This window comes from Anomaloglossus baeobatrachus, chromosome 5, assembly GCF_048569485.1.
Source record: "Anomaloglossus baeobatrachus isolate aAnoBae1 chromosome 5, aAnoBae1.hap1, whole genome shotgun sequence".
Lineage (NCBI taxonomy): Eukaryota > Metazoa > Chordata > Amphibia > Anura > Aromobatidae > Anomaloglossus > Anomaloglossus baeobatrachus.
This window is the reverse complement of record NC_134357.1, coordinates 330,818,030-330,835,478: the sequence shown is the minus strand read 5'-3', so window position 1 is coordinate 330,835,478 and position 17,449 is coordinate 330,818,030. Positions and strand designations below refer to the sequence as shown.

General features: G+C 45.0%; 1 protein-coding gene across 1 annotated transcript in view; it reads left to right on the top strand.

Annotated features, from left to right (window-relative positions):
- Nucleotides 1-10,873, top strand: part of LOC142311410 (bactericidal permeability-increasing protein-like) — a 66,423-nt gene extending 55,550 nt beyond the window's left edge. The window contains exons 13-15 of the mRNA XM_075349803.1: nucleotides 1,339-1,402; nucleotides 2,853-2,929; nucleotides 7,516-10,873. Of these exons, the coding sequence (XP_075205918.1) occupies nucleotides 1,339-1,402; nucleotides 2,853-2,929; nucleotides 7,516-7,587 (213 nt within the window). The 3' untranslated portion in view covers nucleotides 7,588-10,873. The remainder of the gene's footprint in view (nucleotides 1-1,338; nucleotides 1,403-2,852; nucleotides 2,930-7,515) is intronic.
- Nucleotides 10,874-17,449: the final 6,576 nt, after the last annotated feature.

Here is a 17,449-nt window from a genome sequence, read left to right as displayed (position 1 = left end):
GTGATATACTGTATATACAGTACACACATATATAAAATGCTGAACGGTCATAAGAGACTCTTAGGAGACCAATCTTTAGGAGTTATCACATATATTTGATATAGATAACTTGTTGATCAGGTCTAACTGCTGGGACGCCCACCAATCCCAAGAATGGGTTTGGCAGAGCCCCTCTGAATGGAATAATGACCAGACATGTACATCATCACTCCTTGCCTACTCTATAGGAATACCAGAGGGGGCTGAGTACAATATTCAGCTTTTTCTGACAGTCTCGTAGAGAATGACTGGAGTGAAGGTGTGCATATATGGGCACTGCAGTATTCAGATGGCCTCTGCTGAGCCCCAACCATGGGCTTAGTGCTGCCCATTTCTAATAATCTATCCTATAATAGCTGGAAATAACCACTGTTTAAAGGAGTTATTCACTATTGGACAACTCTTTATTAATAGAACCATGGAAGGGAAAGAAATAAAAGAAAAATGATACATACCTCCTGGACTGTCAGCACTGTGTCCCCCATTCATCTACTGGGATCAACGTCTGGCAGGGGCATCTCATGAGACCTGCAGCCATTCTGTGGCTTTTTTTTTTACCTCTCTAAGCTCAATAATAAGACATTATCATGTATAAAAGAATACCCATTGCTCTTATATCCAATTTATTATTTTTGAATGCTCTGAAATTCACCTTCAGACAATTTTACATAGTCGTTACCTTTCGGCACCATTTTCCAGTTTGCAAACAAAATGTACCTACGGTACATAAAAAGTTGGGTAGACGCTAAATGATCTTGAATATTGTAATAATTAGATTCAGGATTTTGCAGGATTCAGAACTGTAATCTCCCCAGATTTCCTTACTAGCTCAACAAAAACTCAGGTGGCTTGTATTTGTGAGGATCAACCTTTACACAAGGCATCTGATGGAGGGCTATCTTCATCAACCAGCTTGTCAATAGTTTTTACTGACAGCCATTAGAATTGAAAGTGTAGCCCTGGACTATAATACAGACTATTACCCATGATCAGTATGTTCCCTACTTTTCATGTCGATTACGTACAAGATCCATAGAAACATTAAAATGGTGTTCAAAGTTGAGCATATACTTCAATGTAAATTCTGTTTTTGGATAGATCTTAAAACTTTTATTAGTAAATTGAATATAAACATTTTTTTGACTAGTACTGATTAATTTCAAGGTAAATAAATCCAAAGATGGAGTGTCTATATCTTATAAGTTTGCCATATACAGTATCTCGATCAAAACCATTAAACCCAGCATTGTATTGAAGAACTGTTCATTTTTGGTAACAATCTGTTCCACTTTATTGCAGGTGACATTACTGAATGTGGCCGTGAACTATTATTTATCCCAAGTCTTATTGCCTCAGGTTAACCGTAAGTAGTTAATGTCTGAAAATGTATTCTTTAGGTGCCTTTTAGTCCTCCTCCTTAACCTTTAACCTGTTTTTTCTTTACCTTATTTTTCTTTTAACATATATCCATTTTTTAAATTCTCTTTTATGTGTTCACCTGTTTTTTATGTTTATCATTATTTTATTTTGTGCAAAATTAATGAACAACGTAAGCAATTTTGAAGAATTTGGGGCAGAAGATATCAACAAATACCACAAAGACAAAGAAGAAACGTGACTAGTGTTGAGTGAGTAGTTAACTATTTGTACTCGCTATGCTGTTATTGAGTACTGTCCGCTACTCACATATTCGTTACGAGTAGCGGACACAATGTAAGTCAATGGGAAATACTCACTAAGTAGCGAGTAACCCGAAAGCCGTACTATGCGCTACTCACACGAAAAGTACGGCTTTTGGGTTACTCACTACTTAGCGAATATTTCCCATTGACTTACATTGCGCCTGCTACTAGTAACAAATATGCGAGTAGCGGACAGTACTCTCTAACAGCATAGCGAGTACGAATAATTAACTACTCGCTCAACACTAATCGTGACCAAAGACAAAGGGCATGATTCATCAAGACTTGATGAGGGTGCATGTTGGAGTCAAACACTCCTGATTTATGAATGCCTCTTCATGAATCTGGCGAGTATGATTAGTGGCGTGCACATCCATGCCCTACACCAGTCAGGTACTGGAACGAGATTTCTGGTGAAGGGAACACCACAGCTCGTTATGAACTGTAACGAACAGACCCCGCACCACCCCAGCTTCCCCATCTTAATGGAGCTCCGACAAACTCCTGTTAAAAGACTAATAGTCACAAAATTTAGGCCGATCTCGAGTTGTGTTTAAATTTTGCCACTTTTCAAAGCTTTTATGCCAGAATTCTTTTTTGAAAGCTTTGATAAATTGGGCTATATATGTCTATTTTCCAAACTCTTTGGATAGATTGAACCATCTATTGTATACAGGGTGGTCCAAAACTAGGTGGACAGTATGTGTAATGGGGTTATCAAACATGGTGTAAAGTGAAACTGATTCAGTTGCCCTTAGCAACCAATCAGATTCCATCTTTCATTTTCCAAGTCTGTGAAGAATGAAATGTCTGATTGGTTGCTAAGTGCTGATTGGTTGCTAAGGGCAACTGAGTCAGTTTCACTTTACACCATGTTTGATAACCCTATTACACACACTGTCCACCTACTTTTGGACCATCCTGTATATAAAGAATGCATTAGAATTTTAAAGCTGTGCTGAATTAGGCCTAAAGTCTTTTGCAACTATTTTAATATTGTTAGTAATAGTCCTATTTTAGGAAAGTCCAAACTTCTGTTCAGTGAATTTATTTTATGCTGAAAGATTGATTGGTGCCCAGGTATGAATGTAGATAACAAGATGATAAATGATGTCTTTTCTGATCATACAGAGATTCTGAACAAGGGTTATCCACTCCCACTTCTAGACAAAGTGCAGCTAACAGATGTTGTCCTACAGCCGCAGCAGGTTTGTCCTCATTTCTGTCATGTTCATACTCCAATATTAATGAGACTCCTATAGTTATGTAAAGGAAAGAAAAAACAAAGTTATAATGAAAGGGAATCTGTCATTGGGTTTTTGACACCTCAACATGTTGTAGAGAAAGAGACTCTTATGCGGGCGTCACACGAGATGATCTATCGTGCGATATGTCGTCGGGGTCACGGTTTTCGTGACGCACATCCGGCATCATTCATGACGTCGTTCCGTGTGACACCTACAAGCGACTCAGAACGTTCGCAAATCGTGTATCGACACGTCATTCATTTTTAAAAAGTCGTTTTTCTTTGCGCCGGTTGTTCATCGTACCCTGGGCAGCACACATCGCTCCGTGTGACACCCCGTGAACGATGAACACAGCTTACCTGCGTCCCGCGGCACCTGCCGGCTATGCGGAAGGAAGGAGGTGGGCGGGATGTTTACGTCCCGCTCATCTCCGCCCCTCCGCTTCTATTGACCGGCCGCTGTGTGACGTCGCTGTGACGACGAACGTCCCACCCCCTTCAGGAAGTGGATGTTCGCCGCCCACAGCGACGTCGCTCAGCAGGTAAGTACGTGTGACGGCGGTGTTGTGCGCCACGGGCAGCGATTTGCCCGTGACGCACAACAGACGGGGGCGGGTACGATCGCTCGTGTGATCGCACGATAGATCGTACCGTGTGACGCCCACATTATTCCAGTGATGTGTCACTTACTGGGCTGCTTAGTATAGTTTTAGTCCTTCATATTCATACATAAGCAAGGATGATTGACCTTAGGGAGATCAACATCCAGCACCACGGAGACACCATCACGTGTTTCTCAACGCAGTGATTCTAGAACAAGGCCCCCTGGGAAAATATGCAAAACAGGACTGCCGCGGAAACACCATCACATGTCTCAACGCTGGTAGGAAATTAGCCAGGTCTTTCACCGGGAAGGAACAACCACGGGAAGGGCACTCTCCAGTCAAGGAAACCGCCTATGCCAAAACATGGTATCCATCCACAGACAGCTGTTTCGGGGTATTTGTCCCTCATCAGTGTGGAGTAGGAAACTGGCTAGTGGGAGCAATGCCTAGTAAAAGACTACATAAGCAAAGATGATTGACCTTAGGGAGATCAACATCCAGCACCACGGATACATCATCACGTGTTTCTCAACGCAGTGATTCTAGAACAAGGCCCCCTGGGAAAATATGCAAAACAGGACTGCCTCGGAAACACCATCACATGTCTCAACGCTGGTAGGAAATTAGCCAGGTCTTTAACCGGGAAGGAACAACCATGGGAAGGGCAGTCTCCAGTCAAGGAAACCGCCTATGCCAAAACATGGTATCCATCCACAGACAGCTGTTTTGGGGTATTTGTCCCTCATCAGTGTGGAGTAGGAAACTGGCTAGTGGGAGCAATGCCTAGTAAAAGACTACATAAGCAAGGATGATTCACCTTAGGGAGATCAACATCCAGCACCACGGAGACACCATCACGTGTTTCTCAACGCAGTGATTCTAGAACAAGGCCCCCTGGGAAAATATGCAAAACAGGACTGCCGTGGAAAAACCATCACATGTCTCAACGCTGGCAGGAAACTAGCCAGGTCTTTAACCGGGAAGGAACAACCATGGGAAGGGCAGTCTCCAGTCAAGGAAACCGCCTATGCCAAAACATGGTATCCATCCACAGACAGCTGTTTCGGGGTATTTGCCCCTCATCAGTGTGGAGTAGGAAACTGGCTAGTGGGAGCAATGCCTAGTAAAAGACTACATAAGCAAGGATGATTGACCTTAGGGAGATCAACATCCAGCACCACGAAGACACCATCACGTGTTTCTCAACGCAGTGATTCTAGAACAAGGCCCCCTGGGAAAATATGCAAAACAGGACTGCCGCGGAAACACCATCACGGGTTTCTCAACGCAGATATTGCTTATTTTCCCAGGGAGCCTTGTTCTAGAATCACTGCGTTGAGAAACATGTGATGGTGTCTCCATGGTGCTGGATGTTGATCTCCCTAAGGTCAATCATCCTTGCTTATGTATGAATATGAAGGACTAAAACTATACCAAGCAGCCCAGTAAGTGACACATCGCTGGAATAATGTGGGCGTCACATGGTACGATCTATCGTGCGATCACACGAGCGATCGTACCCGCCCACGTCTTTTGTGCGTCACGGGCAAATCGCTGCCCATGGCACACAAAACCGCCGTCACACAGCGGCCGGTCAATAGAAGCGGAGGGGCGGAGATGAGCGGGACGTAAACATCCCGCCCACCTCCTTCCTTCCGCATAGCCGGCGGGAGCCGCGGGATGCAGGTAAGCTGTGTTCATTGTTCCCGGGGTGTCACACGGAGCGATGTGTGCTTCCCTGGGTACGATGAACAACTGGCGCAAAGAAAAATAAATGACTTTTTAAAAATGAATGACGTGTCGATACACGATTTGCGAACGTTCTGAGTCGCTCGAAGGTGTCACATGGGACGACGTCGTGAACGATGCCGGATGTGCGTCACGAAAACTGTGACCCCGACTATTTATCGCACGATAGATCGTCTCGTGTGATGCCCGCATAAGAGTCTCTTTCTCTACAACATGTTGAATGTCTAGAATCACTGCGTTGAGAAACATGTGATGATGTCTCCGTGGTGCTGGATGTTGATCTCCCTAAGGTCAATCATCCTTGCTTATGTAGTCTTTTACTAGGCATTGCTCCCACTAGCCAGTTTCCTACTCTACACTGATGAGGGGCAAATACCCCGAAACAGCTGTCTGTGGATGGATACCATGTTTTGGCATAGGCGGTTTCCTTGACTGGAGACTGCCCTTCCCGTGGTTGTTCCTTCCCGGTGAAAGACCTGGCTAGTTTCCTGCCAGCGTTGAGACATGTGATGGTGTTTCCGCGGCAGTCCTGTTCTTCATATTCATAAGTTCTGTATAATCATGCCCCCACCACTGATTGGCAGCTTTCTTTTTACATGGGCAGAAACCTACCAATCAGTGGTAGGGGCGAGGTTATACAGAGCTCAGCATTCACATAACTGCTAAATCTGCAGCAGATAAAACAGGGATTTTATCAAAATGACAGCAAGCAGCTCAGTAAATGACACCGCTGGAATCAGGGTCTATGCCCTTACATTATGGGTTCTCAGATGAGGTACAAAAAAAACCTGGTGATAGATTCCCTTTAAGTAGAGTACATGGAAGAAAATACATAAAGGGTTTAGTTACTGCTAATATAAGGAGTCTCGTGTACAACTTCTAGATTTAGACAAATAATAAAATTATTCTCAAATGGGTTTTGAATGTGGAAGAGTAGAATTCATAATCTGGGACAAAGCTACAGAAGGGGCAGTAGTTTGCACCCATGCTCAGCAAGAGTTGATCCGGTCATTGGTCTTAAATATTAGTCTTCTCATATTAGCCAAAGGGACCTTCTGGGCTCCCATAGGCCGTAAGGTTTGGGTGTGGCTGCCTCTCCAGTACCCACTATAATTAAACCCCTGCCTCTTCCCTATATTATGTATGATGTAGGAGTAGTGTTATCGATTTTGCATTGTGGTCTTTCAGTTTCATGTTACGACTCTAGTTTTAATGTAAGTTCTGTTTTGGCTATAGAATGTCATGCGTGTAGTATTTCACCATTTAGCAGTGCTTTAATAGCTGTCAGTCCCCCATGTAACGACCTTTTGGCGGGCTAGAGAACTTGTGCTGATTGCAGAGTAAGGCTGGAGTTACACTTGCGAGAGACTCGCGCGAGTCTCATATCGCATCACCCTGCATGGCCCCACACCCTCCTGACAGGAGCGGGTCAGCTGCATGTATTTCTTTGCAGCTGAGATGCTCCTGTCCGGAGAGCATCAGGCCATGTCGGGTGATGTGATGCAAGACTTGCACGAGTCTCTCACAAGCGTGACTCCAGCCTAAAGGGGGCTTTACACGCTACAATATCGCTAATGCGGAGTCGTTGGGATCACGGAATTTGTGACGCACATCCGGCCGCATTAGCGATGTTGTTGCGTGTGACACCGATGAGCGATTTTGCATCGTCGCAAAAACGTGCAAAATCGCTCATCGGTGACATGGGGGTCCATTCTCAATTATCGTTACTGCAGCAGTAACGATGTTGTTCCTCGTTGCTGAGGCAGCACACATCGCTATGTGTGACACCGCAGGAACGAGGAAGCTCTCCTTACCTGCCTCCCGGCTGCGATGAGGAAGCAAGGAGGTGGGCGGGATGTTACGTCCCGCTCATCTCCGCCCCTCCGCTTCTATTGGGCGGCCGCTCAGTGACGTCGCTGTGACGCCGCACGAACCGCCCCCTTAGAAAGGAGGCGGTTCGCCGGTCACAGCGACGTCGCCGGGCAGGTAAGTATGTGTGACGGGTCTGGGTGATGTTGTGCGGCATGGGCAGCGATTTGCCCGTGTCGCACAACAGATGGGGGTGGGTACCCACACTAGCGATATCGGTACCGATATCGCAGTGTGTAAAGCGGCCTTAACACTATAAAGCATAGTCAAGATGCAGAGCTGACTTGTGTGGGATTTGTAATAATTTTCCTCTTTTTTTTTTTAGGATTTCCTGCTATTGGGGGCAAATGTTCATTATGGAAAAGCTGAAAACAGCACCTGGGTTAATAAATTTTAACCCTTCACGTGATAGAAAGTAATTCAGACTGCAGATATCGGATTCTATAACTCGGAATCATTTAGAGAGCATTATACATAATGTCTAAGTCTGTTATCAAATTACTGTAAATATATCTAAGTAATATCAACTCAAATATTCAATATTGTATTGAAAATATAGGAAAAATATGAGCAGCCGTTTAGCCTTTAAAAGCCGTGCCCATGTTCATGTACTGAAGAAGAGATTTGTGCAGTCTCCAAATGGTCTGGAAAAAACCTAGCTGGGCTCAAACCTCACCACATGGAGTTGCCAATGTAGTGATTTTTTTCTTTAGCGTTGTTTATGTAATGACCACATCGAAGACATGCTTTGATAATAATCTACAATCCTCAACAATGAAATTGTAACACCAAGTAGGAAAAGTCATGGAATTATGGAAACCACAGGATTGAAAGACAAGCTAATGATATGCAAATAATGCAAAAATGTAAAATAAAAATATCTCAGTTTATTTATTATTGTGTGACAGGAAGAAACACACACACACACACACGCACACACACGAACACACACACACACACACACACACACACACTTTTGCCTGTTATCAATTAAGACATTAATGGTTGTCTGAAGATTGTTCTATCACCCTGAATACACTGGGGCCTGAAAATAATCAAGATGAGGAGCTGGCAGTTTCCTTTGAAATTGCCAAGCATTGACGTCCCAGGTTTTCCTTGATGGGAGACAAGTCCGGAGACCCTAAAGGCCATTGTAGCACATTTAGGCCACGCAGACTGCTCACAGTAGTATATGCGGACTGGTGCTGTTGTATTGAAAAATCGCCCCAGTGACAATTTGGCAAAATGTTCGTACCACTAGTTCTAAGATTGGTCCATTTTTTACCTCAAGAAAATTGGGTTTGACAAACCAAGGCCAAGACGTCAGTTTCTACACAAACCATCAGAAGATGTTTGCAAGACATTTGGCTATGAGCCAGACATCCAGCTACAGATGATCCAAGACTAACCCTCCCATAGGCTATCATAGTACAGATAAAGACAGCAATGGAGGCTGGAGTAGAGGTCCATGCTTTTCAGTGATGATTCCCCCTTTTGACTTTGACGTAATGATAGCCAGAGATAGGCCTGGAATCCAGGTGAGCAACACCATGAAGAAGCCTTCACAAGGGAATGCCACACTAGTTCTAATCCTAGGATTATGGTATGTGGTGGCATAGTGTATGGAAGCTGGACTCCTCATTCCATGGACAAAGCTCTGCATTACATTGATTTGGTTGTGGAATTAGTGGTACAGTCTTTTCTTCAAAGTCTTCGGAGCTATTTTTCAACATGACAATGCTGGACCACATGTTTCTTGCTTTCATGGCCAAAATATGCTACCATGACCCTCAGCGTCTCTGGACTTGAGAACATCTGGTATGTCACTAGTGGGGTTGATCAACCAATTAGAAATACACAAGAGGTCAGTATCCAAAAACAAACCTACTACAACAATAAACCTCTTAAAAAATACAATTTTTTTATTAAATATCAATTAAACAACATATTTCAGGAGTGTAATTTCAAAGTGTTTAAGTGCAAGTGACCATGAATCCTGATTCAAGAGCATAAAATTGTATAGAATAGAGAAATAGAACAATCTCTCACTAATCAATACTCTAGTCTTACCATTCTTTCCAACGGAGGGTGTCCTACTTTTTTGGACAACCCCCGCTCCACGATGACTTGCCCTAGTAGGCCCCGAACTCTAGTAAGAGTATTTATGAAAAATGATTCAACTCCTTGTCTTCAATTCCATATAGTATTGGACTGATCTTTTCTTATCTCTTACTGTAATAAATTTCAATAGGTCATAAAAAGGGGACGTCATATCTCAAACGTCACCCTATTATTAAATCCCAACGTGTTTCACCCCTTCCTGAACTTGTAGCAGTAGGGGATCATCAGGGTTTTTTTTTTTATTATCAGGCAAAAAGACCCATTGTTTGATACCACTGTAATAAGGCCTCTACATAGATACAATTATTGAGGGCTTGTGGGCATCAGCTATATATGGAATACAGCAATCAAGACTTCAATGATCTCTTATTTTGCGTAACTCGGATACGTTACACCAAATATCTTGATTGTACAGGCTTCGGAACATGGGGAGTAATTTATTGGATAACACCAACAACAATAATTTAGTTTTTTAGCGACCTCAGAGCATATCCTCAAACCGATGAAGAGCAATGTTGATATGGCTCAGGAAATCTAATAATCCATATATCCTTCCTGGAAAATTAACCTGCACATATGCACAAAATTCTCTGGGCTCCCAGTACCCATATGAGGTCACCACATGCAGCAGGCTCGATATCCCTGTATGTGTCCCGTCTGGTCCCCGTGTACAAAAATGCTGTCCCCGTGTACAAAAATGATGTCACTAGTGGGGGAATTGCAAAAGGAGCTGCCAGTTTGGCTAAGTTCACACAGGGCATCTTTTGCTGCGTTTTTTGGTGCCTTTTTGAGATCACAAAGATGCACCTAGATGCATGCATTTCCTTCTCCAGCAAAGTCTATGAGATTTTGATTTTGCTGTCTACACAGTGCTTCTTTTGTTGGCTGCATCTTGGCTGCGTTTTTGAAGATGCAGCATGTCAATTCTTTTTACGTTTTTGCCAGTGTTTTTGAGCCCTTCCAGTCAATAGATTTGACTTAAAAAACGCATTGGGCAAAACATGGTAAAAATGAGGTAAAAAAGCGTCAAAAACGCATTGCGTTTTTTGATACGATTTGCCATGGTGCGTTTTTGGTGCATTTTTGGGACAAAAATGCTGCCTCTTTGTGGTAAAAGATAGATGCCACGTGTGAACATAGCCTTACAGATGTTAATGATTTGCATGCACAAGTGCATTTAGCATGGCAAAACATTCTTTAGCTAAGCATTAATAACCTGACTGATAACATGCCGGTCTGACCATCTGTCCACTGATAGCAGCGGGAGTCACAGCCCCATTCTCAAGATAGATCCCATTAGTGGGAATCGAATTTGCAATATATTTATAGCATTTCAGTAGATGTGCCATAAATTTACAAGATGGCACTACAGCGTTAATACAGTATGAAACCCATCAGAATGGTGTCTTAGATTCCAAATGATCCTCCTGAGGAATATACAAATTATATGTATGTCTTATAATTGATCATGCATGTTTTTGTTTTGTTTTTTTTTTAATCCTGATGTTGATTTTTGTGTCATTTTACTGGTAAATGAAAAAATAAATCTTTACCAAAACGTTTTCTTTTCTTCTTTTATTTTTTTTCCATATTTTAAGTGTATTTTATTCAAATACATGTTTGAACAAGATGACTGAATATATATATTTAACAAAGATTCATTGCAGAAAGTCACTGTGCAGGGAGAGGGAGAAAGTGAGCTGTGACCATTACCTTTTATTAGTGGTGGATCATGTGCTTTATACTCTTGCCTAATAAAGATTTATTTAGAAAAAAAAACACTGCTACTAAGTATACTATCAAGTCTTTCCTTTTGTCAATGTTATGTCCCATGACTTGGGAATTGTTCACTATTTTGCATTACTGTGCATTGTCTTTTCTGTTTGTCCCTTCCTCCTCCCTGTAGCTCTGTGCTGTCAGTTTCCCTGCCCTTGTTGTTTTAGTTCCAGCCATCTTTTATACATGTTGTATGCTCTCCGGAGAAGAATTACTCTTTGTACCTGCCGCATTGTCATCAATACAAGATTTTCGGATAAAAAACATTCATCTTTCCTGGAGTCTTCTCACAATGAGATTGTAGCTGAGTTAAACTATCTGAGGAACCAATATGAACGTGAGTACAGGTCAATACGAAGGGCCCTGGAAGAAGCGCTGTTTAGGCACTATTGTGACGCCCTGGCAAAACCAGGTTGTCACAGAGCCTGCACAAATCCACCAAAGTGCAGGCCATTCTCCTCCTTGGCACCAACACAGTCCCCACACAGATATACACCAGCCATTCAGGCCCTACTCACCACCTCCCCAGGAAAATGGGAGGGATCGAGAAGAGCTGAGTAAGTGACACTGAGCAGAGTTTAGTCACAGTTTGAGCTGTAGTCAGTGAAGAGCTGACAGGAGGGAGTTGGAGCTCCCTGGAGAGGTTGGTAGTCGGGGTTGGAGCCCTGGACTACCGGACTAGGTGGCAGTGAGGGCCACAGGCACGGAGATCCGGTCGCAGGGAACCTGAGGCCGACCGGGGCAGGGTTGTAGCCCGCTGTTGCCGAGTGAGGGGATCCGGTCTGGAGGCCGTTCAAGCGGACTAGTCCAGACAAGAAAGAGACAGACAGGGAGTGTGGACGAAAGGGCCCCTGGCTGTATATGTGGGTGTGGGACCCGAAGACACCCACCAAAGGTGACCGGCCATTGGCAATTTGGTTTACAATACATACTGTGTGTGGTTACTGACCGTCCAAATCATCATCAGCTCATCCAGCACCACGACAACTGAACTGTGAGTTTCCTACTCCCTGCAACCTCTCATAATATCCTGGGCCCCAGGACTACACCTCCCCTACCCGTGGAGGGGATCCCATCTTGATGCCCTGCTCCATCAGCCCCGGGCGCCCCATCACCAGGCAGCGGCGGTGTCCCCATTCCTCACCGCAATCCACGGGTGGCGTCACAGACACAACACCAACCCTGTAAATATCCTCTTTGCAACGGTTGGGAGGACGGGCGGCCATGCAAGCCCGGGTCCGGTCACCACTCGAGCCGCAGCAGTGAACCCGTATCCGAGCAGGCCCCCAAGAGAAGTGTCAGCGGCCCCCGCCCGCAACACTATCACGTCCCACATATCCGTGAGTCAGAATAGTCAAAATGCAGCCCTCTCTTTCCAATAGACTTTTGCATAGGAAAAACAATTTGAAAAAAATATATATGTACATAAAAAAACCGCCAAAAAATGTTTGTGCAACATGCATGAAAATTATGGGAAGTCACAAAAAACATCGGTTGACATCTGAGTACGATTCGATTTTCACATAGGGGAAGGTGAAGAAACTCTTTTTTCCGCACGTATGAGAAAAGCTGAGGACACTCGCACCATACTCTGATCAAACACTCATCAAAATTGGATTTAAAAAAATTGGTTCTTTTTTTGTAAATGGAAAATTTGACGATTGAATAAAGCCTAAAGCAGATTTACAAAGTAAGTAATCCACTATATGATACTTTAAAAAGAAAAACTTCGACAAATTAACGTAATTTAAAAATAAATCATTGTTGAAGATTGGAAATGTATACTGATGCTTTACCCACATTTTGCAGATACAGCTAATATACCAATTAATTATGCTTATATCAGCATAACACACAATATAAGGCTCCCTTCACACGTCCATGAAAATCACGCATGTGTTTCACGGACGTGTCAAAGGTGCGTTTTCTTCTCCGTGTGCCGTGTTTATGGCCTACATGTGTTCTCCGTGTGTTATCCGTGATAACACACGGAGAACGAGAACTTCCTACTCACCTGTCCCTGGCGTCGCTGTCCGTGGTGCTGATCTTCGGTCTCTGGTCCTGCCGACTCCCCGCTGCTGCCGCTTCCGCCGCAGTGAAGTGAATATTAAATGAGCATAATGAGCGGCGGTCGGCAGCAAGTGACAGCAGCGCCAGAGACAGCAGGGCTGGAGAAGGTGAGTAAAGTTTTGTCATTTTTTTCTCTGACACGTGTGTTTCTACGGCGCGTGTCACACGGGGCCGCATGCACACTACATCCGTGTGGTACGGGTGCGGGCCATGTGACACCCGTGATGCCGGAGAAAAACGGACATGCATCCGTGTGGAGCACACGGGCTCACGTCTGCTCCACACGGAGGCACGGGCCAATGGCTGCACACGTGCATGCACATAAATTCATTGATTTTAATGGGTTTACATGTGTCCGTGTCTCCGGTACATGCGGGCACAGACCTAGCACATACCGGAGACATGTGCGTGTGAAGGGAGCCTAAAATGAAGTCTGCAAAACTATTTCTACTAAAAATTGATTACTGTCACTAATACACAAATGGAATACTTAATTTTAAGATTATCTTCTCCCTCGATGCAGCTGTCTTACATAACAATCCAACAGGTGCAAAGGAATAAAGAATATTTAAAGGGAATCAGTCAGCAGGTTTTTGTTACATCATTTGAGAGCAGCATGAAATAGGCAAAGAGATCCTGATTCCAACGATGTATCACTTAGATTACTGGGTACAGCCATTGTGATATAAGAAGAGTTTTTAGATTTAGCAATGTAGCTGAGAAAAGAAAGTTTACCTGCCCAAAGCTGGCTCTCTATGTACAAAGTCTATAGAAAAAAAGGCGCTAATCAGAGGGGGAAGGGTGTGGTCAGACTGAAGTAGTCTGGAAATAATAATCCTTCACTGTAATTAAGCACGCAGGGTTATAAATCACACATAATTGAACTCTGTGTCAGGCTCCATCTCCTGCTGTCTTCAGATTACATACCAAAAACCTGCTATGTAAAGGGAATCAGTGAGACTAATCTTTGCTGGTTGTAAAGGGAATCTGTCATCAGGATTTCACACTACAAAGTATTATTATTATGTTAATAAAAACTACATTAAAAACAAATATATGCTTTACGATAAATAAATCATAATAGTACATGTAAAAAAACATAGGGAACTTGGTTGACCTTTTTTTTGTAAATAGAAAAGTGTAATAGCCATCCCACTCTGACAAGGTGTACGCAATCAGGATGGGCCCTATTTCTAGTATCTCACCTTGCTATGTACCGTTTGGTCTCAAGATATATGAGGACAGAGAAAGACCTGGGCTTCACCATTCTACACCTGCCTATGGAAAGTTAAATAGACAAGATGTACAGCCCAAAGGGGGAGAGGTAATGGCACACCCCCAAATGAACTGTGACACTAATAACTACTCATGGGCTAGCCGTGAGGCTGGGAAGTCTAGAGGTCTGGGGTCAAATATCAAGAGGGCTCGTAATAAGCAATGAGGTAAGAGAAAAAGGCATAGTCAGTCCACAGTTTGAGGTCAGAATTCCAGAAAGGTAGAGGATCAAGACAAAGGGGCAAGACACACAGATAGGAAGAATAAAGTTCCAAGGTCGGGTAAAAATAGATCAAATTCTGAGAACAGGAACCAAAGGCACGCAAACACAACAGAGCATAAGCTACAACTGGCAGTAATTTGGAAGCCAGGAGCCAGCTTAACAGCAAGGTAATCACTCTGAACAGGAGACACATGGAGGAAACCCAGAAAACTCCAGCCTCCAATCGGATGGCTCAACTGTCTAAAGGTGGTGTTGTAGCGGGGTGCCAGGGGTGCCTCTGGCCTTGTAGTCGTGGCCCTTGCAATCAGGCTTACCCCTGGTTCCACCGTCACTATGGGGACAGGAGATGACTTGGTGGGGCAGAGTGTGGTGGTGATGCAGATGTTATCCGGCGCACAAACACTCTTCAGGCAGGGTTCGATGCAATGAACAAACATTCTTTTATTCTTCACAAAGTCCCAAACAAAGCAATAAAGGTGATGATACGCTTTCTTAGCTGGGGGAAGCCTGTCCTTGCGTCCCCTCCAGTGGGGATGTGCCTGACTACTCCACTTCGCCCGGCTCCCACTTCTGGCTACCCACAGCCCGGACCCACACCGGACTGCTTCACACTATGAGGTTCCGCCCGCTCCTTTTCTCACCGGCTTCCCTGATTTCCAGCTCCCACACTCTGCCCCGGCTCTGCTGCTCCGCTCCTGTCCCCGAGACGACTGCTTCCTTGATCTAATCTTTTCCTCACACCCTTGCTCTCTCCTCCCCTTGTCTCTGCCGGCTCCTCCTCCCCACTGTGGTGACAGCCGTCCCACCCGGCCACTAGGGGTATGACTCGCCCACCCCAGGGCTATGGGACACCCGGTGCCGGGCCGGACTAGTCCGGTGGTAGTCAGTGGTGGCTGGGCCCGGCTCCGTGGCCCTGGTGGGTGTCAGTTGAATATGTGGCGGATGACTTTAAGTTTGTATTCGTGACGCCACCTGTGGTCTGCGGCTATTAAGCCGCCGCTGCTGTGTGAGGCCACCGGGATGATGTTATAGCAGCAATGGTGGTACTGCTCCCCACAGGTGGAGCAATGCCCGGGGCACAGTTGGTGCTTGTGGAAGTCTATGGTGCTGTGTGACTAACACGGTGCAGGGCCGACAAGCAATGAAAGAAACAGGCACAAACAGTAGTCTCTTTACCTTCTCCTCTTTTACTCGGCAGAAACTTAGTCCAGGGAGACCGTCACAGATGGTAAAGATGATCCGGCCGGCCTGGAAGTGCCTGGGGTGATCTTTGGCCAGTTGAGTATGAGGCCTACTCCTTAATCTTTCTCTGCTGTTTTAGGACACTGCACTTTAGGTTTGTTTGCAATTGCCCTCTTGCTGCTGGGACTTGTTGTTCGTCCCCTTTTCTGTGTGGTAGACTGCGCAGGCCCTCTCTGGTGCTTCTCTGCTGGAGCCCACACCAGGCCCTTGGGATGCAGCTGTATTTTCAGATTGCTTCTGGGCCAGGGGGCTTGCAGCTCTCCTGCCCTCCGGATTCAGCTACCAGGGATGGATTTTATGCCCTGGCAACTACAGACTCCGATGTCCGAGTCTCTGCTGTGCCTCTCTGCTCCCCTTGCTTCACTGGGCCAAGCTATCCAAGCTCTAGGCCCCAGTTTCACAAGGCAGCACTACCCTGCGTCTGCACTCTTTCACTCCTGTCTCCAGACTAACCACTACTTCCTCCCTTCAGCCAGACTTGAGGAATCCTCCCTGAAGTTCCAGGTTCAGAGCTCCCTCTGCTGGCCGGAGGGAGAATTGTGTTGAGTGTTAACTTACTGGCCAATAGATCTCCCAATTACCTCCAGGCTCAGCATTAACCCTTTGGGAGGGCAATGCTGTTGTGGCGACCAGGTCCTGGGGCGCCACACTCCCCCTTAGTTAAATTCAGTACTCCCGGACTGTAGAAACAAACATGACATGTTAGAACATTTCATCCCATTACGGGAGGCGCAAATACTTTAACGTTACAAACTTAAACATTACTATAAGAGTCCAGTGTGGCTCCCTGCCGGGTGTCCATTACACTGCTCCATGGGGGACCCGCCGCGATCAAACCCCCAACGTAGGCTCTGGGCGTGCGTCAGAGCATTGATGACCCCACTCTATGCACGCCGGACGGGTTTTTCTTCAGGGGTGTCGAGCACACTGGTGCTAACTATGAACAATTTAGGTGTTGGCCACCCATAGTCCAGTGGCCCAATTGTCCATTTTCGCAATCAAAGAAAAGAAAAACATTTTGTACACAACCTTACAGGCATTTTGCATAACTATGTACATTCTAATAAATACTCCTTCTTCTTCCCTTATACAGTTGACTCTCTATACCTTGGAGGGGGTTGTCCCCGAGTGCTGCGCTGGGACCTACGTAGCTCTGGTGTTTGCCCCTGACTACGTGGTGCGTCTTCTATCTCAGCACTACAGGTGGGCCTAACCCCAATAGGTAAGCGTGATGGTTGCCTTTGTGGGCTAAGAGTCACCAAGGGTATGACAGGTTCACCACTGACAGGGGGTTGATCCTCCTGTTCCACTGCTGGCGTGTCATCTCGTGCTGGCGCGGACGGTTCTTTAGGTGGATCCGGAACCTTTTCTGTTTCTGGCTTGACCAACTGCGGAAACGTCAAAACTGGTACCACTATAGCATTGTTTATTCGGGTCCAAGTTTTGGGGAACTTTCCAAGGATGGTTTGAATCATCTCCCCTTCTTTCTCTTGACTTTGGGGACTTCCTTGTACTCCTTCCATTTCTCTTTGGATTCTGCACCGTTCAGGGC